General features: G+C 46.9%; 1 protein-coding gene across 2 annotated transcripts in view; it reads right to left on the bottom strand.

Annotated features, from left to right (window-relative positions):
* ARMC12 (armadillo repeat containing 12) overlaps positions 1 to 22,516 on the bottom strand; it is a 37,081-nt gene extending 14,565 nt beyond the window's left edge. For both annotated transcript variants that reach the window (XM_048497116.1, XM_048497115.1), the window contains exon 1: positions 22,391 to 22,516. In XM_048497116.1, coding sequence (XP_048353073.1) covers positions 22,391 to 22,448 — 58 coding nt within the window. In that variant the 5' untranslated portion in view covers positions 22,449 to 22,516. The remainder of the gene's footprint in view (positions 1 to 22,390) is intronic.
* Between the last annotated feature and the right edge of the window lie 236 nt (positions 22,517 to 22,752).

Consider the following 22,752-nt stretch of genomic DNA (forward strand, 5'->3'; position numbering starts at 1 on the left):
CCAGCTGCCTCTCTTTTACCATCTGCTGCTGACCTTGGGGTGCCTCAGCTCCAGGGGCTGTTTTTCACGATGTAGGGGTGAGCCCGCGAACCCAGCAGAACCGTAGAAGGAGTGCCTGGCATGCCGGTGCTGGCTACGGCCTTCTGGGCGCATTCGCTCCCCCAACCCCCGTTCCCCCATGAGTCACAGGTCATGAGATGCCTGACTCACGGTCACCAGATGTCCCAGACAAAGGGACAAAGGGGCTCCTGCCCTCAGGTGTGGATTAGACCCAGACGTGGATGCTTCCTCCTGCACATAGCAGCCCTATGAGATCATGCATCACATGATGATCTCCCGCTCTCCCGCTCTCCTGCCTCCCGGTCCGCCCACGTTGCCCCCCCTCTTGTAAACCCTAATAAAAGGAGCCCGAGCCTAGCACAAGGCAGAGTTGCCAGGATCACGGGATCCTGCGCTTCCTGCTACTGGCTCTCTCCACCAGATGGAATCCCAGCAGAACCGTAGAAGGAGCGCCTGGCATGCCGGTGCTGGCTACGGCCTTCTGGGCGCACTCGCTCCCCCAACCCCCGTTCCCCCATGAGTCACAGGTCATGAGATGCCTGACTCACGGTCACCCGATTTCCCAGACAAAGGGACAAAGGGGCTCCTGCCCTCAGGTGTGGATTAGACCCAGACGTGGATGCTTCCTCCTGCACATAGCAGCCCTATGAGATCATGCATCACATGATGATCTCCTGCTCTCCCGCTCTCCTGCCTTCCGGTCCGCCCACGTTGCCCCCCCTCTTGTAAACCCTAATAAAAGGACCCCGAGCCTAGCACAAGGCAGAGTTGCCAGGATCACGGGATCCCACGCTTCCTGCTACTGGCTCTCTCCACCAGATGGAATCTCCGCGTGTCGTCTCTTCCTTGGGGCCTCGTGGGCAAGACTACACACAACTTCTTGGGAAAGTGGGAGGGGGGACTTGCAACCGGGGCAAAGAGGATGGCAAATGCCAGGTTTGTCATAAATGGCTTTGCCAAGCTTCAGTGCTTTGATGCCTCATCAATAAATGCTACTCAATATCTCAGAGTCTGTTTATTGGCTTAAGGTTCCAAGACCTAACAATCATCTTCTGTATTCTGCACAATACCATGTCAGAGGGTCAAAATTGCTTTTAAGTGTCATGTGGTAAAAATGTCAGCTCATGCGTACTCACTGAACTGACTGAAACAGACCAACATATGCCATATCAGATCAGAACAGTGGTTGCCTATCAAGTCCATTATCCTGTTTCACAAAAATAACCAGTTCCTTGATGTCCAGCAAACAGTGCATAGAGGCTAAGACCTGCCCTGTGACACTTCTTCCTAGCACTGGTATTTGAACCTATGGGCATGTAGGTTTCTTTTTAGTCATCATGACTGATAGTCTCTCATGGACATATTTTCCATGAATCAGAATACGCTCCTTCTAAAACTACCTATGATCATGGCCATTGCTGTGTCCACAAGCAGTGAATTAATTACTCACTGAGTGAAGAAGCATTTTCTTTAGTCCATCTTGAATTTATTGCCAAATACATTGGGCACCCTGAGTTCTAATACTATAGCAGAGGAAGAAAAAGTTATCTCCACTCACTTTTTCTACCACATGCATAATATTAAAAATCATGTCTTTTCTCTACACCAGACATTTCAGACTTTTCTCCAACTATGTTATCGCCTGAATTTTATCTTTTTTGAGGTATGGTAATCAGAACTATACACAGTGTTCAAAACATGGTCACACCATCAACGTCTCAGACTTCACCGACATATATTTAAAGTGGTGTGCGTGTTGTTTTTGATTTTTTTTGCTCCAATGTGCAACAACTTGCACCTACTCACATTGAGCTGGATCCCATGAAAGATTTCCATGGGCAGAAGTGGCCATTTTTTCCTGACCCCCCCCCCCCCCCAGATTTCCAACTCTATCCTCATGCTATTTCCGGGGATCCCCAGTTTCACAAGAACTGTGTTTAAGGGTACTTTTTGAGCTGCAGCAGGGATAGGGAGCAACAAAATCACACTCTGTAGATAGAAATCCTTTCTGTCAAAAAAGATCCAAGCCACAGATCTTAATTTTCCATATTTTTGCCAACTCACTTCTCTTGGAGTTCTTTAGAATCAGCCTGGGTTTTAATTATCCGGAATAACTTGGCATCGTATGCCAACTTGGCTATTGCACTGCTCAGATAATTTTTAAACAAATAAAAATAGCACAAGTCTCAGTATCAAACTTTGTGAGATGTTGGTGCTCATTCTCAGCAGTTGTGAGAAGCATCCATTTATCCTTGCTTACTGTTATGAAAGGCCGTGTAACCAAGTAAGATGCACATGCTTCTCAAAGAACTCCATACAATTGTAGCAGGACTTCCCTTTGTAGGCCAAGCTGATTTCCCCTCAGTGATCCTTGTTCCTCTATATGCATTGTGCTATCTGAAATAACAATTTCTACTAATTTACCTGAAACAGATTCTGCACTAAATGGTCTATATTTTCCTGGATATCTTCTGGATTCCTTTTTTAAAAAAATGATTCTATAGTTGTTACTTTCCTGTGGTGGGTAGCCCTGTAGTAGAGACTCTGATGTCTGATTAAAAGGTCAATAATTTCACATTTGAGTTCTTTCAAAACCTGTGAGTATATTGTATCCAGTTGAAGAGGCTTTTTAGCTTTTAATTTCCCCAGTAGTCCCAGAACTCTATTTCTGTTCACCCACTTGGCTAAGTGCTTCAGACACTATTACTGAAAAAGGTGTTTCTGGTTTGGAAATCTTCCAGGGGTGGTCTTAATTATGGGGCAATTTGGGCAGCTGCCCCAGGCCCAGCATTGAGAAGCCCTGATAGTGGAGGGCTCCTGACCCCTTGCCTCTGCTGCTGCATTAAGTTTCTCTGCCATCTCCTCATCCTTCTTAAGTAATCTTTTCACTTTTTTCAGTGCAGACTTAATCAGAGTTACTGCCTTCTAAGTCCTTCAATTGACTGAGAAGAGAGTAAAATTGCTTGGGATTACATTGTTTGTCATCCCATGGCTCAGCTGACTCAGTTTCTTGTTTCTGATATATGTGAGGAAATGCTAACTGCTTGTTTTTAATGTTTTTAGCAATTTGGTTAATGGTGGGATTAAAATAATTTAACAATAGGTTCTGGTGGTGGGATTCAAATAATTTAACAACTGGTTGTTTACAAGCACCATTTTAACAACCGGTTCTGCCGAAGTGGTGCAAACCTGCTGAATCCCACCACTGAACCTGGTCCTCAAATTGTCTTTCTGCTTTCCTTACTGTTGACTTATATTTTTCAACCAGAACCTATAGGAAATGTCCATCAGTGGCTCTGCATGGTGATTAAAGGGAACCTCCATGTTCAGTCAGCCAGGAGGCAATACCAGGGGAAGGCCTTGGTCTCTATTCTCCGCTGTTGGACCTCCAGAGGAAATGATTGGCTACTGTGTGAGACAGGATATTGGACTAGATGCAATACTGGTCTGATCCAACAGCTCTCCTCTTTTGTTCTTAACAACAGTGGAAGGAAAAGGAATCCATGCTAAGCTGAAAATAGCCTCCCCTGGATAAGAACATAAGAACAAGCCAGCTGGATCAGACCAGAGTCCATCTAGTCCAGCTCTCTGCTACTCGCAGTGGCCCACCAGGTGCCTTTGGGAGCTCACCTGCAGGATGTGAAAGCAATGGCCTTCTGCGGCTGTTGCTCCAGAGCACCAGGACTGTTAAGGCATTTGCAATCTCAGATCAAAGAGGATCAAGATTGGTAGCCATAAATCGACTTCTCCTCCATAAATCTGTCCAAGCCCCTTTTAAAGTTATCCAAGTTAGTGGCCATCACCACCTTCTGTGGCAGCATATTCCAAACACCAATCACACGTTGCGTGAAGAAGTGTTTCCTTTTATTAGTCCTAATTCTTCCCCCCCAGCATTTTCAATGTATGCCCCCTGGATATACTGTTTTGTGGAGGGGGGCAGAATGAGTAAAAAGTAACAAACTTGGGCAAATTTTGAACGGCGAAATTGCTCCTCTGTTGGCACAGGGAATGCCCCAATGCAATCGGGAGTTCTGCACTGCCCCCGGTGCTGCAGCGTGTCTGCCATGTTTTTGCCCCAGTGCCGCCCCGGGGCATTGGCTTTGCTCCATGAATTTCCAGAACTACAAAGATTTAGGTTCTTTTGAAATGCCCCTTTGTTGCTTCGGTGGCTTCGCTGCTGGGAAAAATAGCCCATGCAAAACTCCTTGGTAGCAGAACCAGGGCCATTTTTCCCACCTCACTACTCTGGCCCAACCCACCAATGGACAGGTGCTGAGAATCGGTTCCCCCCCTTGCAGTGGGAACAAGACGGAGAAACCTTGGTTTTTGGAAAGGAGGGAGAAAACTTGGACAGAAAAGTGGTGTGTGCAGGCTCCACGAACAGGAGGGCAGTGGTTTTCTTGCACACACAAGGATCTTACATTTAGATTTTAGACAGAGGGACGGTGTGGGACGGTGATTCCATCGCACATGCAAGTATTTTAGACGGGGGGGGGGGGGGGGAGGACGTTGATCCCCAGCTCCTGTTTTGTGTTGAGAGTCATTTAAAACTAGAATAGTGAAAGTGAGTGGGGGGAACAGGGGGAGATTCAGCCAATCAGAATGTGGGAAACGGAGGTTGTCCGTGCATGCGTGGAAGACATTGTGGAAGAACTCGCAGTGCAAATGGAGAATCACTGGGCTCATGAAGAAACATTTGGGGCATAATGTAATGGCCCTGCCACGAATCCCACGAAGAATCAAGGAGAAGGCAGAGTCAACAGCAGGGCAAAAAGCACCAGGGCAGACATGCTCCCATATCTACCACAAGGCATTTTGACTGTGAAGGACAGCCAAGGACAGATATATTTGGCTTTCACATGGTCTTGGATGCATACAGTTGTAACTTGGGACCTTAGTCACTAAGTATTTGTAAAACATTTATCATATGACATATCAGGAGGAATCTTAGCACATTTTCAAGGTTCTGCCCCTTGAGCAATCATACATACTCTAGCGCTGATGCTGCGTGGCAGAATTCAGCTCTGAGCTAAGTTATCTTCAGCACCTCATTGTCCTGGGCTAAACTCACAATATATAAAAGAATTCCATTAGAGGTTATGAAAAATAAATTGCATTTACAAAGCTGGATGTAAAGAATCACTCAACAATTACTGTCAGATCACCTGTTCTAGCAGCAGTATGAGCTGATATTTCCTCACTGATAGCACTTGGGATCCCTCAAATGTGCTGACATCTGGGGCGCCCAAATATGCTGTGAGAGGCGCAATCATGCCCATCAAATGTCCACCAGTACACTGGAGGCACTATTCAGCAACTGTCACAGTGAGGAGGCCCCTCTGTAACAGTGATCACTCCTCTGCCCAAATATGGCTAGTGCCATCATCTTACGAGGGAATGTGAGATATGTTAGAAACGTGGGTCCAAGGACCCTCAAAATAATCTGGACAAAATTGGTGAAGCAGGTAACAAAGCTTTTATTGGTTTACGGTCTTGCAAGATCGGGTGTCCACCCAGTAGTAGGCACACCCTTCCTTTGTTCTACAACAGTTTATAATACTTTTTCAGGACCACCCAATCCCTCCCTCACTTCTCCATTGGCTAGGAGATGAGGGCCATAGCCTATTACAATTCATCTAGGCATACTATGTCATATACCAGGTGGTATCTCCTCCAATTAATACATCTCTATATGGTCATTTCCTGTAATTAATATTTGGTTCTTAGTTGTCAACCCTTCGTTAGTGTCTTCATGATATATTTCCATGCACCTGCCACGTCTTTGGTTCCCTTATCTTACTGTGAAGACACCATCATATTTTACCCCTTCATCCAAAGGCCTTCTACCTTGGCACAGGATCTTAGCTTCCTATAAGCGGGTACCTCTTGGCACAAGAACCTAGGTCTTCCTGACCCACTCCCCTGCTTTGAAGACACTATCCCAAGCTTGCTAGGGGCCCTCTTATCAGCAGGTGTCTGTTTGGCACAAGAACTCATGTTCCATTACTGTTTATGGCTATTGAAACTAGGCTTCAGAAGCATCTTAAAAAAAAGATTTTAGCTAGAGGCCTTAAGGAGCTTCTGAATGGAGTTTCTGCTACTGATTAGGGTCTAGAGAAGCAAGCTGTTTTAGCTATTTTATACTTTAAACTGAGAGAATAACATTTATAGCAGGAGAATAACATTTATAGCAGCATGAAGCATTAGGATACATATATTGAACAGGAGTGATTAACATATTCTTTAAGTTTCATTATTTAGCTACAATATAAAAGCATTCAGATATACTAACATGATTATAAACTACTACATTACCACATCACCTATTATTCCCCTCTAACCCTTGACCTTTCTTCTTCTGCTAGCTCATTACCAGTTTTTAAATGGGATATGATCTCAGAGCAGGTGTACTTTGTCTTGTATCCCAATTAGTCAACAAACTTCAAAATAGTTAAAAAGTACTTCTATCTACTGCATCAAGGTTACCATGCTCCCTCCTTTCCTGTAGGCCAATTAGCCAACAAACTGTACCACTCTTAATTTCAAATAGGTTGTGATAAGGAACTTTTCTTAGTCTTGGAGCAAGGTCATTCTACATACCTTCTTGTTAACATTAAAAAAAAAGTATATTAGGAATATAAAAATGCTCTTTAAAGTCTTCGAATATTTAAGTGTAGATACTATATATGAACTTCATGAAACTAGATTATAAGTCTGTGAAGATTATATTCTTTATAACTCCTAAATTCTATATTTGTGCACTAAAATATGTTTATGTGTGAAAATACTTACTATAGTATATAAAAAGCAACATTTTACTTTCTTTCTTACAGATACCATCTACAGTGCAGCACCCAGGAGCATTTTCCATGCCAAAATTCATATTTTTTCCCTTGAGTTCTGATTGTGCAAAGGGGGAAATGAGAAGCCAGGATGTAGTATTAACTGGTCTAGTAATGGTTCTCAGGTTGCCACCTGGTACTTGTCTCCTTGCTTAGAGTAGTCTGCCTGGCATCAATTGGATCCCCTGCCTTTTCTATTGTACTTCCCTTTTCTATTTCCCCTTTCTATTGCACTTGTTCAATAGTCTCCCTGCAGAGACATGGAGGTGCTGTCTCTAGTAATGTTTAGCAGAGGTTCGAGATCATCACTGTAGTAGTGCACTGCCGACCCAGCAGCGCCGTAGTAGAACGTTGGGACGCCAACGGACCTGCGGCCTTGCCGGTCGCATCGCACCCCCACTCCTCATCCCCCCATGAGTCACGGGTCATGAACTGTCTGACTCAATCACCGGGCGCAGGGACAATGGTCTTGCCCCCAGGTGAGGATTAGGCTCAGACGCTGCACGCTTCTCCTTCAAGACGAAGCCAGATGAGATCATTCATCACATGATGATCTCCCACCTCCCGCTTCTCCTCGAACCCCCGTCCTCCCTCCTACACCCCAATAGATAACAATAAAAGGTGCCAGGAACTCGCAGACGGGAGACCTCGCTAGGAACACGGACTCCTCGGTCTCCCGCTGGCTTATCTCCACCAGATGTTATCTCCGCTGCTCGTCTCGCTCTTACGCTTTCGATGGGTCGGTTTCATGCTGGTGCCGAAAACCCGAATCCTCTAACCTCCACCCTACCGCCGCCTGGGAAGGGCCGCCGATAATCGAAGTCCGCTGGATCGCTTATCCAGGGACCACTGCTGTGACATCGCCATCCTCTGGATCGGCGATCCAGAGACACGCCCTAGTACACTCTCTCGTCCGACCGAACCCCGCTCAGTATGGCAGCTTGCAAAAGCAGGGCTTATGACAAGCACGCTGGATCTAACTGAAAGCTTAACGAAATGCGCAGGGTCCCCGTGAAAGAGAAGGGAGCTGCGCAAATTGGTTGAGGAGATTGAAGCTCAGTGTCCATGGTACCCAGAGGGGGGACATTGAATCTAAGGACTGGGAAAACATCGGGCGACTCTTCGACAGAGCCTCGCTACGATGTCGCTGCTACTGACGCGGAGACAATGTTTTGTCGCCATCAGCCTGTACAGACCCACGGCCCTTTGCTGTGTACCTTTTCGATCTTTCACCTTCAATTTCAACCCCGAATTTTCTATCCACTAAATTGGACGGTCCTCCTTCTGCCCCCCCGCCTTCACCCATTTCAAACTCTTCCTCGCTCAGCCGCCCCTTGCTCCGCCTTCATTTCTCGAAGCCACTGCACCTCCGTCACGCCATCGCACGGTGCTGGTTTCAAAACTCTCACAGAGAACGATTAGCCACGCATCTGCAGAAGAAAGAAACCCCTGACGGAAGACGATGCCGAGATTCTGCATTGTGCCCGGCCCACTTCACAGATACTGAGGGGAGGTGTGGCGCCATCCGGCGGTTGTCGAAAGTAATCACTTCTTAAACTATAACATTCTTACCGGAGTCTCGTGCAATGCGGATCTAGGAGTCACTAGCCCCTACCGCGGAGAGGCATGCTGGAGGCCATCGCTAGCGGAACCACCTTAATAGTTCCAGATGACTGGAAGACCACCTTCGTGATGCTCCTGGAGCCCTGCACAATTTGTGGTCTGGGAAAGTGAGTTCCGCCAGCAGTGCTTCAACAGAGCAGCCACCTCTGGCGTTTCTACACCACTCAGCTTTAACGGTTTCATGTTTTTGCCAATCCTAACGATCAGATTACCCTGCCTGAGGCCACCCCTTACGGTCGCTTCTGAGTGCTTCTAAGGCATTTGTCAAAGTCCCCAATGCCGCTGTAGCCAACCCAGAGTTTCTCTCCATTCGCAAAACCCCAAGAGCCCTATGCCGAATTTGCGAACAGGCTCCAGGAAGCCAAGAGGTAGATAGCGAGGAGGCCCAAAACGAAATTCCTCATGCCGCAAAGAGAACGCTTCCACGGAATGCCGAGAGCAATCACGGCCTGGGCAAAATCCTGAATCAGCCGACATGCTTAAGGCTTGCCAGGACATCGGGTCCTCCGCCCACTGCTAGCCTCCCGCCGCAGCACTCTCCACCGGGCGGGAGACAGTCTCAGGATGACTGCTTTAACTGCGGCAGACCCGACACTTCCGGCGCGGGAGGTAGGCAGCCCGGTGGGGGCCTACAACCCTGATGGAGGAGGGTCCTCCCCAGGAGGAGAAGGCCACCTAAAACCCCGGGTGCCCACGCTGCCAGAAGGGCTTCCATTGGAGAAATGACTGCCCGCCGGGAACTCTCGCCCGGCATCTCCCCAGCCCAGACCACAAGGAGGAGAGTACTAGAGCAGACCTGAACGCCAAGGCCCCTGCCAAAACCACCCCTCTCGCGGGCATCTCGCCAAGATGCACCTCCAGCCCATCTCCTTCTGCTCCCCACGAGGTTCGCCGCCCCAACCCAGGCAGGCATGACGCAGCCCATCCCTACCGACTATTGGGCTGGTGCTGCCAGGCCTCCGCTGAACAGGGACTGTTCATCGCCCCGAGTGACGACTCCACGCACTAAGGACCCATCCATCTCCAGGTCTGGACAAACATCCCACAGGAGCTGCCCGGCCGAGCCAACTGCGGCCAGCTGATTCTTCGCCCCATGCGCCGCCCGCCGCTTCACCCAATAAAGGCTACGAGCCCCAGCAGCCAACATGGCGCAGGCCTACACCACCGCCGCAGCGGTGGAGACGCCACGGGAGCTCCTCCGGCCCATATCTGGAGCTCAGCTTATAGAAGGATGTAGGGTTCAAGGGCCTGCGGACACCGGGCGCTGATGTTACCGCCATCAGAGCAGCCGAAAGGGCCCCACCAGTGGCCGACCGAGTTTGCCCGCACATCTGGGGTGGGCATAAACCGCCAGACGGAGCATCCGCCCGCCACGACAACAGCCCAGGACTCGAAGCGTATTTCACAGTCCGCCCCCCATCGCTCTAGACATCCATGTCAATCTCTTGGGAAGGGACCTCATGAGTCAGGTCAAAACGACTCTGGTCTGGGACGGTAAAGCCGCCACAGATCGTTGATCCCAATCTTGCCCTCCGCCAAAATTACTTAATTCCGCGAGGGAAAACTGTTTCCCCTCCCCTCTTCTCCTTCTGTTTTTCGACCAGTAAAGGCCGGAGGGCCACCATGACTGGCCCTCCCTGGATAAAAATCTGGGCCTGTCCTGATATCAGAAAGCACTGCTCAGGATCAGGCCCCAAGTTTAAAAAAAGGGCTGCCGCCATGCGGTATGCCCTCTAATACCTACAAGGGGTTAAGCTGCAAACACAGATCCTTCCTCATGCCCAGTTTGGGTGGGTGGTGGCTTACCACGCTTTCCAGCCGGAAGCCGCCTCTTAAGGAGGAGCGGTCTCGCGGGCGCAATCCCCCCGAGATAATTCGGACACATCCTGCAATTTAGCACCATCCAGCTTCCTTGCATTAGCCACCAAGGTATCACGGTAAGTGCAACTCCCTTGCAAAGAAACCCCCCTTCCCTTTTTCTCCTTTGTGTGGTAATGCGAGGAATTTGCCGTTTCTAATTGCCGGGATTGCTTTCCATTCCCTGATGCACCCATCCCCCCAGCAAAGGTGCTTCCAGAAAAGCCCCTTTAGTTAAGCTGATTAAGCGCATGCATACCCACACCCCCCCCCCAGGACCCGCCTGTTCCCTCCCCTCTCGAGGGCTCGGGACTTCACTGGATTGACGCACTCCTGGATGGACGCTCTGAAGCCACTTCCCCAACCAGGGTCAGCCTACCTCCTGCCCTCCCTGTCAAACAACTAAAGAAAAGAGGAGTAAGTATGCCCTTAGGAGGGTTGCATTAAAAGCAACCTTCACAGAAAGCTGCAAAACAAGCCTTCTTCCTTCCTATATTAAAATTCTAAACATCTAACTTTCGATCCCCGCATCTCCTCGCCATCCGGCATTCTAGAGGGCAGGCCTGAGCTCATGGCGGGAGCCCTCGCCTCAGAATGAACCTGGGAAGGTGTGTGTGTTTCTGTACGTCCCTTCTTCCTACAGGTTCCCGTGGGACTCCCATTCGCCATGACAGGCCAAATCCCATGGAATGGCGCCAGGAGAGAAACCAACCTCTATCCCGAGATGGAACGCTTATCCTCCTCCTAGAGGATCCCCGCCTTCCAGCCCGATTCCTTGGAATATTGGAACAGCCGCTGCCAATGCTCAGCATTCGAATGACCTGTATATCGCCTGGGAGACGCACTCACCAGCCAGGCTCCTAGAGCTGCTAAGGCGCCCAGCAAGACCACCCCTCGAGACACCCGAGAACCTCTGTACGCTCTCGCCTTCTTTAGCGTATGACGTCATCACCGCCAACTCGGGCGTGCCACCGCTCCTTGCCTGTTCTGCCTGCCTCTCCTGCCGAAGGCGATGGCGATCGCTACCACCCCTGACGTAGCTTTCACCAGACCAACATCTGGGAGCAGTTTGCCGCTCAGCTGCCAGCGTCTCATCCCTTCTGCCTGGGCCAGTACCTAGGAGGCTGCCGGGGTGAGCCTGCTAAGCTCCCCTGCCTTGCTCCCTCGGCTCCTGCAAAGCGCCCTCGAGACTTCCCAGGCTGAGTCTGGGCTAAAGCCCCTTCTCATGGCGAATGCCTCTATCCATCAGGTAAATTTCCCTATGAGCCGACTGGGGACCTGTCGCTCAAACTCTTCCTGCCGGCGAGCGCTCTCTCTCTTGTCACTAAGACTGTCGCTTAACCACGAATCTAACACCTGGCGCTCGCATCACCGGGGTACAGCCTAAAGCTGGGAACCCACTCAGCGGGCTCCATTCATCGGCTCGGCTAACTGGAACTACTGCACGACATCGGGAGGAGGGATACTTCTCCATGTTCGGAAACATCCTGCTCCCCAGGGGCTGGTTCTCGTGGACTCCAAGCGGGAGAGAAACGCTCACTTATATTCCCGGGCCCGACTCTCTGCCGGAACTTCCTCATGCCGTTCTCAGTCGCCTCACCGCTGTCGTCTACCCAGGCCAGGTTCCACTCCCGGGAGCCTGATCGCCGCGCCGGGCCGCCTTCCGCTTCTGCCTTTCTCGGTTCTCCTCCTGTCGGAGCGACGGGGTCGGCCAGTCTCTCCTCAAGCAGAGTTCGTCTCGCCTGCGCAAGCTTCCCTAGTGGGAGTCCCCGGACTCGGCTCCTACAATGCTAAGACGCTATTGGCCGGCTGGGCTGTGCTCCTCATGAAGTCCATCAATCTCCACTTCCTCCACCGGGCTCTGGACCCTGGCCTCCGAGGCAGCAGTGAACTTCAAGCTCAATGCCGCACCCTAGACAATCAGGTACAGTGCTATTGATTACTTGTTGCTGCTTACACCCTTCACCAAGGTTGTGAGAATGTACATAATATGTGTTGTTTTGAATCTTTCTGATAATTCCTCCTAAAGTTGATTCACATATGAAAGTGCGCATTGAGCTGCAAGGAGGTTGTATCTAATCTGAAGCGCATGATGTTTTGCTCCTTATTGGTGGCTCAAGCCCTCTCGGGGAGCTGGCTTTCGCCGGGAGGATGGGTTGGAGTGCTATTGTACAGCTCTTGCATTATGGTTTAATTTGTGTGTGCCTTTATTATCCGGATCTTGTTTTACTGCTTCAACGCGAAGTGTTACTATTGCCCTGTGTAAACGCGTGTGCTTAAAGAAGCCCCTCGGAATTTCCCTTACCCCGCAACCAAGTTCTAATGTTACGCCACAAGCAGCTTGGTCAACTCTGGACCAAACGGGCGAGGAGACAAGGCGTCCCTTTAAATGCAGCCTCTTTGCTGCCGCTGGGTCCCCTTTCTTAAAATGTAAAAGGAGGAGATGTAGTAGTGCACCGCCGCACCCAGCAAGTTCGCCCAGAGTAGAAACGTTGGGATGCCAACGGACCTGCGGCCTTGCCGGGTCGATCGCACTCCCCCACTACCTCAATCCCCCTATGAGCTCACGGGTCGCGAAACTGCCTGACTCAATCACCGGGCGAGGGATGCAATGGTCTTGGGCTCCCCAGGTGAGGATTAGGCTCTCAGACAGCGTGCGACGCTCTCCTCCAAGACGTGAGCTTCAGGATGAGGATCATGCATCACATGATGATCTCCTCGACCTCCCGGCTCTCGGAACCCCCCCCCCGGTCCTCCTCTCCCGGCTAATTTCAATAGGATAACAATTAAAAGGTGCCAGGAACCGGCCGGAGGACGGGAGACTTCATAGGGAACACGGACCTCCGGTCTCCCGCTGCTGGCGATCTCCACCAGATGTTATCTCCGCGTCTCGTCTCGTTCTTACGCTGACCGCGTGGGTCGACTACAAGCACATTAACCAGCTTTTAATAAACTGCAGGAATCTGTTAGGGGGTGGGGTTGTCGACGTTTTTACTTTATATGTGGGATTTGTAAGTCAATTTGAGTCATGAGGAAAGGTGGGCTATAAATTTATCAATAAATATGCTGCAAGGAGGGTGCCTCCTCAGAACCTTGACCGCTGAGAAATAATGTTTGTCTTTTTGAGTGTGAAAGTAGCGTATACACCCAATTTTTATCACCAAAACAATTGTGGCCAATGCTTCAAAAAGCATGGAGCAGTCAGGTTCCAGAGTTCATGCATGAGCCTAATTCATAAAACCTGGACACAGTTAAGCTGCATCCCTCTCTAGTCAGGCAGTGTCACTGTCATTGCCCTTGGTCACCCTGAGAGGTGCTACTTAAGTATGGCTTCTCAATTCCTAATGCTGAAATAGCTTTCTTCTTTGGTTATTGGTTACTTCTAAAGATTTCCCACCCTGGGAGAACAAGCATCTTTCCTAGGCTTCTCACAGCTGTCAGTTTGATTTACGAAAAGGCCCACTTCTTGACCCTTCCGCCGTGTGTCTCTTGATCCTCAATTCACACCACTGATCAAATAACCTGTAATTAAATTCTTGTTCCCTCTAATAGGCTTGCCATTTTGGATGGGGCTGCATCTCATTTAAAACATCTGCAGATGGTTTTGGCTTTAGCGTGGAGGTAGAAGCTGCCTGTAGCAGGAATCAATTCTGCTCTCATTGATGAGAACTCTTTGTCAAAAGGATATATTGCTCTTTCATTTCACCTTTACAAGGAAGGGAGGGATGCTGTGTCATGGGGAGTTTCTCTCTGTGTGCCATTTGATTAACGCCAAAGCTGGACTGGTTGGGTTTTTTTCCAGCACAGAAAATCATCCCTCCAAGCATAGGCCAATCATTTCAAAGCTGCTTCAGTGTTGGAATAATACTGATATAAACATACCTGAGCTTAAATCATTCACTCTTTCTCCCAAAGGAGGGTTTTCACTGGATACTGATAAGGCATCATGATCTAACAGGGGTGAAAAGAATGTTAGGAGCAGTTTTCAACCTGCCCCTTTGTACATTCTTGTACTTATTATGTGTGCAGCTCTAGGGAAGATGTTTAAGTATTTTAATAGTGTTTCTAGCTCTGCCTGATGTCCACAGATCTGCAGATTGGTTGTTGTAAAGATGTTGCACATTGGAACAAAAACAAACCCTAACTTCAAGTACAGGCTAATTGGGTCTGAATTTGCTTGGGTTGAGCGGGGGGAAATTTTGAGTAGTAGTAATAGATATCTCTTTAGGAAAGGGATTGAAAATAAAATGGTTGAAATTATAATGCCCCTGTATAGATCTGTGGTGTGGCCTCATCTGGAATACTGCGACCAGTTCTGGTTACCATATCACAAGGACATCACAGAGCTGAAGAAAGTACAGAAGAGAATAACCAGGAGGGTTGGAACACCTTCCCTATGAAGAAGTCCAAGACTTTTCAATTTAGAAAAGGAACAACTAAGGGAGGGCATGGTAGAGATTTATAAAATTATGCATGAAGTAGACAGAGTTGACAAAGAGAATTTTTTTCTCACTCCCAAAATACTAGAATTTGAAGGCATCCAATGAAATAGATTCAGGATGGATAAAAAGGAAATACTTTTTTACTCAGAGTGATTAAAATGTGGCATTTGCTATGAGAGGAAGTAGCAATGGCCACAGGCATAGACAGCTTTAAAAGGGGATTGGGCAGTTTCATGGAGGGCAAGTCTATCAGCGGCTACTAGGCTTCATAACTAAAGGGAATCTCCATGTCCAGAGGCAGTCAACCTCTGAATCCTAGTGCCAGGAGACAACATCAGGGGAAGGCTGTGGCTTCTATGGCCTGTTGGTGGACCTCCAGAGGAGCTGGTTGGCCACTGTATGAGACAGGATGCTGGATTAGATGGACCACTGGTCTGATCCAGCAGGGCTTTTGTTGCACTATGCTGTTATGTTTGAGGCTGAAGATTGTGAGCTAAAGTAATGACCCTTGAGAATTCAAGGTTTTACACCAGCATGACCCAAATGCAGCACCAGCAAAAGTAGAATTTCATTATATACAATTATTTCTTATCTGCATAGTTTATTCTGCTGCTAATCATGGGGAAATGTCAAGTGATATGTAGCATACTGTGCCTTGTCCAGTGAAAACCTTTTCAAGCCCTCTCTTGTTTCTTGCCAGGAAATGGCATACATCCAAGCTCATCTTTGTACCTTTAGAACCTCAGAAATGGATCTGGAGGTTTTCAGCACATATGGCTATTTATCTCTGGGTCTCTAATCTGCCCTTCCTCAGCAAGACAACAAAAAGAGCAATGGCAGGACAACTCCCAGTCTTTCTGGATGACACATTTGCTGTAGACCCCTTTCAGCCTGGTGTCAGACCAAGCTATGGGACAGAGATAGGTCGATGATTTCTGAATGCGAATAAGGGCCTGACCCCTCTGTTGCTCTTACTGGATCTATCAGCACCATTTAACACTGGAGACCATGCCACATGCGTATGCATGTGTCTGTAAATGTATGACATTTATAACAAGAAAATAGCACAGGGAGAAAAGATTTCATGCCGTGATCCCAGTCTGGTTCTGTCTCCTTGGCTGCTGACAGTATTTAAAAACAACTCTTAGATCCCCAGTATTGTTTAGTGGGTTCCTGAGTAATGACCAGTCTCCTGAAAATAGTGTTTTAATGGGAGGGCCAGATCTAGAAACAGGAGATCGTGTGTTTTACTTAACGTCCATTCCAGATTGCTTCTGGCTTCCTTCCCAGGTAGAATAACATTCTGTTTTTAAAAACATGGTACATTAAAGCCAACTCCTGACCTGGATGGCCCAAGCTAGCCCAATCTCATCAGATCTTGGAAGCTAAATAGGGCTGGCCCTGGTTATCATTGGAATGGTATGACACCTTGAGACAGGGCTGCCAACCTCCCAGTGGTGGCTGGAGATCTCCTGGGATTACAACTGATCTCCAGGAGTTAGAGAACAGTTTCCCTGGAGAAGGTGGCTGCTTTGGAAGGTGGACTCTATGGCATTATACCCTCCTGAGGTCCCTCCTCTCCCCAAATCCAACCCTCCCCAGGTTCCTCCCCCAAGATATCCAGGTATTTTCCAACCCATAGCTGGCAAACCTACCAGGGTGTCCAAGAAGTCCAGAGTGACTACGTGGAGTCAGGCAATGGCAGACTGCCTCTGAACGTCTCTTGCCTTGAAAACTTGACAAGGTTGCCAAAAGTTGGCTGTGACTTGATGCCATTTTCCATCACCACTTCACAGCCAAACTGAATATGATGGAGAACTCATGGCCACCATGAGTTCACTGTTGCCATTTCACAGCAATTTTAAAACACCATGAGGCTCTGATCCTAATTGGACCTGTGGCAGAGCACTCCTCCTCATATGCCAAAAGAGCGGGGGGGGGGGGGGCTGCACACACCCCTTGATGGCTGTTTAGGCACTTGAAAAGGCACGGGGGGGCTCCATGCTCCAGATTTAATCAGGATTGGGCCTTGCAGCATTTTAAAAACAATTTAAAATGGTGACAGTGAACTCATGTTCACCATGAGTTCACCATCATGATTAGTTTGACCTTTAGCGTGAGCTATGAGATTGAAGCTCCATGATAAAAACTGGTGAGTCGCACTTAAGTTTCATCAGTGTTCCATCTGCCCAGCCTGTAACAGAACAGGGTATCATTTCTTCTCTTTTGGCAGTGATCCTATAATTGACATTTCTTTTGTTGAAATGGATAGATGATGATATTACATCAGTTACTTGGCTCTGTTGGGCAGTAAAGAAGAAGAAGAAGAGTTGGATATACACTCCAACACATGCCAGCTGGGTGATCTTGGATCTTGGACAAACACCCTGTGAGGTGGGTGGGGCTGAGAGAGCTCAGAAGAACTGTGACTAGCCCAAGATCACCCAGCTGGCATGTGTTGGAGTGTACAGGCTAATCTGAATTCCCCAGATAAGCCTCCACAGCTCAGGCGGCAGAGCGTGGAATCAAACCCAGCTCCTTCACATTACAGTGCACCTGTTCTTGACCGCTATGCCACTGCTGCTCCTTTATTACATCAGTTATTTGGCTCTGTCTCAGGCAGAGAAGGAATATGGCAGCGCTCTGAGGGGCATACTAGTGAATTCAAGACTGCAACCATCCTAGGTCATTAAAGTTAGGAACTTGCTTTGCCAGTTTGATCTACTATGTAGGATCTAACCTCATGTCACTACCTAGACAGCTCTCTAGATAACCTCTATGGTGCATGTCAGTGAAAGGCATTTTTGTTGGAAGGGAATAATTTGTAGTTCACCAAGCTAACCTTTCCAAAGATTTAATTACTTGTTGCAACCAGTTTTCTGTGTGAAATGTTTGGATATACTCAACATTCTTTCCACACCACTTTCTCCAGACTTCATACCAGGGTAAAATTATACTGCAAAGGCAGGGTATGCAAACTTACAGCTAGCCTAGGAAGCTGAAAAAAGTAGAAATGGGAAAACAAGATTGGATTTCTCATGAAAATGTTTTCTTCAGTGATTTCTTTCACCTTGGAAAGTAATGCCGTGCTTTCTTCTTTTTCTCTTCCTGTGGTTTCAGCAGGACTGATGCTTAATTCTTACAAGCTGGATTTCATGTACCCTGCATGAACAAGCTAATGTTTGATAAGTTCACACCCTATGGCTGCACTTAGGGTTTTTTTTAAAGTTTTTTTTAGTTCCTGACACAGAATGTCCTGCTGATATATGAATGCCATTCCACTTTGGGCCCTCCAAGAGGTTAAGATTCTCAACAGCCATACCAGTTCCCCTCCCAACAGTGCACTTCAGACAAACACCCCTGTAGGCCGAAACATGAAAACACACACAAAAAAATATCAAAAAAGCCTGCATGCCTTGCATTTGGATTCGTTCATATTCAGGCAGGACATATTCGGGCTAATTTTGGCCCGAGTTTGCACGAATGTGCCCAGAGTCAAGCTGATTCAGGTGTACCCGAATCTCCAAGGCTGGTCAGAGAGCTATCTAGCCTATACTTAAAAACCTCCAAAGAAGGAGAGCCCATCATCTCCCTATGAAGACTGTTCCACTGAGGAACTACTTTAGGTGTCAGGGAGTTCTTCCTAATGCTTAGGCTCATTCCGCACACGCAAAATAATGCACTTTCAAGCTGCTTTCACAACTGTTTTTGCCATTCCGCACAGCTTCAAAGAGCCCTGAAAGCAGCTTGAAAGTGCATTATTTTGCGTGTGTGGAATGAGCCTTAGTCAAAAACCCTTTTGATTTCAACACACTGATTGACCTTCTGGGCCACAGAAAATAATTCTGCTCTATCCTATATATGACAACCCTTCTAATACTTGAAGATGGCTACCATATCACTACTCAATTGTCTCCTCTCCAGGCTAAACATACCCAGCTTTCCTCATAGGATTTGGTCTCCAGACTCTTCAACATCTTTGTTGACCTCCTCTAGATATGTTCCAGCTTGTCATAGCCATCTTAAACTGTAGGGCCCAAAACTGAACACAGTACTCCAAGTGAAGTTTAACCAGAGTAGAGTAAAGTTATACTATCACTTTGCATGGTCCAGACCCTATACTTCTGTTGATGAAGCCCAAAATGGCATTTGCCATTTTAGCTACTGCATTACACTGCTGACTCATGCTGTTGTTGTTGTTTTGTTTGATTTAATATCTTGTTCTTCCTATCAGGGCAGGCTCAGAGCAGCTGACCATATACATAAAATATAATTTTAAAAAGATATCATAAAGTACAAGTTATAAAATCTTATAAAGATCATGCTAGAAACAAATCAAAGATAGACTAATTCATCACCCCCTCCTGATTTAAAGATGGAAAAAATGGGGGCGGCAAGAGGGTAGCCAGCCTGCTAGAAATCTCAACTCTGTTGTTTTCCTCAACCATAAGCCTAGTGCAAGAGCTCCATCTTACAGGCTCTGTGTAATCGAGATAAATTCTGCAGAGCCCTGGTCTCGTTTGACAGTGTGTTCCACCAGGCTGGGGCTGAAAAAACCCTGGCCTTAGCTGAGGACAGTTGGACACTTCTTGGGCCAGAGACCTCCAACAGGTTGTTACTGGCAGAATGAAGAGATCTCTGGGGGACATATCAGACAGTCCTACAGAGACAGTCCTACAGATATGCTGGTCCCAGACTGTTAATGTTCAGTGTATGATCTACCAAAATCCTTAGATATATTTTGCACAAGCTACTGTCAAGACAACTCTCCCCTCCCTATAATTATGTGTTTGATTTTTCCTACCTACATGCAGATCACTCTGAACCATGATTCTGTCTTCTATTGTATTTGCTACCACTTCCAATTTAGTAACATTGGCAAAGTTAATGAACATCCCCTCTATGAACAACATTAGGCCCAAGACAGATCCTTGAGGCACACTTGTCACTCCTCTCCAAAAAGATGGGGAACTATTTCCAAGCACCCTTTGGTTATATATGACAACCAGTTATGAATCCACTCAACAGGAGTAGGATCCAAACTACATTTTCCAACTTGTCAACAAGACTATTAGATAGAACTTTATCAAAAGCTTTACTGACATCAAGATAAAGTAAGTCCATAGCATTCTACTGATCTAAAAAGGTAGTAACTCTCAAAAAAGGAGACAAGGTTAGTCTGGCATGACATCTTTTCTAAATCTTCAAGGACTTACTGATGATTTGTTCTAAAATCTTTTCAGGTATGAACATCAAGCTGACCGGTTTGTAGTTAACCTTACTCCTGCTTTTTCCTCTTCTTAAAGATGGGAAAACATTTGCACAACTCCAATCTTCTGGCATTTCACCTGTTCTCCAAGAATTCTCAAAAATGATGGACAGAAGCTTAGAAATTACATCAGCAAATTTCCTTAGTACCCTTGGATGCACTTCATCTGGCCCCAATGGCTTAGTTTCACCCCTATATTTATCCTAGGCTGCCCTTCCTTTATCATGTGCTCTCTTTTTTGACAGGTGCAGGATTTTGTATCAGGTAAAGTTTAGAAAACATTCTCAGTGGAAGAGCTTTGTATAAAAAATTATAGTAATCTAACTTCCTACTGCTCTGGAAGGGAGACAGCATCACATTCTGAGTTAGATGAAGTCGAAAATATGTTGTTTGTATCATACTGAATTTCTCTTCAAGGTGGAAGTATTTCTTTGCTGTTTTCCAAGGCAATATTGATCCTGAAAGTCTGAAGTCTGAGGGAACTGCTCTGCTCAGCTAACTTTGCCTGGGCTCTTCATGCTCAAGCAATCCTGCATGGCCAGCTGGCTTTGAAACCTGTTGTTTAAAGACACCCCCTCCTCTCCTACTCTCTCTTGGCAGGGGGAACCTCTGGGAGTAGGACAGGAGTGCTCCTGGAACTATTGTGCTGACTAGCAAGGCTGACAATTATATACCCAGATGCAGCTAGATTTGGCTACAGATTGAATGCTGATTACATGAATACATATAAAACCAGGTCTTACTGCAGTGAATCTAATTGTCCATAGACTCATGTATTTATGCCTAATTAAGATTATATAAATACATCAACATTGTATAATTACACAGCGTGTCAGCTCTAGTTTTAGCAAGTGCTATAGTTAGCTGCGTAATGTTGTGACTCCACTAATATGGATTTGTATGATGCCATATGTGGAAGGCTATGTCACAAACACATGCCGTATTTTCTGGCTTCTTTTGAACAGGGGTGCTGTTTAGAGTAGGCTGGGGACAGATCAGTCTCCCTGCCTCCCACTGACTTACACACACACAACACACACACATTCTTCAGATCATGCAATTATTTCAAAGTACTTAAATTTTTAGGCAATTTGTTTTTATTTACAATGGATGACAAAAGTTCCAAACCCAATGCCTTTCCTAGGAGTATGTCCCATTGGGTCTTACTTCAAAGTAGACTTGCTTATGATTGCTCCTTAACTATGCTGTCCTGAGCATAATTGCACTTTTAAAACTCCTTTCAAGTTAATAGGTTTAGAATTGTGATACTCTGCTTGGGACTGCACTGTCACACTATAATAATTGACAGTACAACTGTAAGAATACACTCCTGGGAATAAGCCCCATTTAATATAATTAAATAGCCTATGTCCTAGGTAAGTATACTAAAAGTAGCACTTCGACTTTAAGACTCAATGTAGGAAACTACAAGACACAGTGTAGGAGTCAGGGCACTGGTCCACCTAGCTGAATTTTCACAGCAACAGCTGCACAGTTTTTCAGGTAGAGAAGCGTCTTCCACAGCACTGGCTCCCAGAGTGTTACGACTTTAGTCTCCAGAGAAGGCAATTGCTCAGTCTAGAAAAAGGTTTTAGGATGCTACAGAACCCTGTCCTGGGCCTGCTTTCTTTCCAACATTTTTGTTAATGACTTGGACTAAGGTGTTGAGGGAATTCTTATCTACTTTGCAGATAACATAACATTTGGGAGAGTTAGCAAACACATTAGAAGGCAGAAATAAAATTCAAAATGCCCTTTACAGGTGGTAGAGCTGGGCCAAAACTGTCATTCAACATACACAAATGCAAACTTCTGCTTTTAGGCAGAAAGTCAAATGCACACATGCAGGTTGGAGGACACTTGGCTTAGAAGTTCTGTGTGTGGAAAGGATCTCAGGATTTCAGTCAGACACAAGATGGATTTACAAGTGAGAATACATACACACTCATTCTCAGGCTAAAATCCTACAGTCACTGACATAGGCGTAATTTAGTGGGACTTCTGGGCTCAGGATCAGGCTTGTGTGCACCCGTTTATGCCTGCTAGGAAAACGAAGGCTCACCCACTTCTGGCTCGCTTCACAGATGAGAGACAACCTTGCCCCTGGCTTTAACCCAGCAGTGTATTGAAGCAATCTGGGAAGAGCAGAACACAGATGATTGTGCTCATTCTCCAGTGACCGCCACATCTGCAGATCATTCATTGTTATTCCTGTGGCATTCAGCCCATAAGAATGCTGCTACTCCTTTGACACACAGTACTAATTTAATGGCCCAAATTCTTCAGGCTTTTCTTACCTGAAGGTCCCTGTGGAACATCAATTTCAGGGAATTCCATAGTCTGATCCCCAGTCATGGTCCATGTGGATGCACTGACCTTGGGTCATTTGCCTGCAAAGAGAGAAGACAGCCGAGTGTGGAATGAGCCCCTTACAGGCAGATGGATGGCAAGTGACAAAAGCTAATGATGCATTTGGGCTAAGGATTAATTCTCTCTAACTCCAGAAATAGCCTTGCTCCTAAGGACGTGCAAATCTCCCAACACCAAAACAGCCTGGGTCTGTGCTGTTGCCTGACTAGGTTGCAGCAATCGTAAAGCTGAACAAGTCAAGGTCTTGCAATACAGAGAGAAACAAATTTCCTCTCCCTTTATAATTTCA

The sequence above is a fragment of the Sphaerodactylus townsendi genome, linkage group LG05 (assembly GCF_021028975.2).
Source record: "Sphaerodactylus townsendi isolate TG3544 linkage group LG05, MPM_Stown_v2.3, whole genome shotgun sequence".
Taxonomy (NCBI): Eukaryota; Metazoa; Chordata; class Lepidosauria; order Squamata; family Sphaerodactylidae; genus Sphaerodactylus; species Sphaerodactylus townsendi.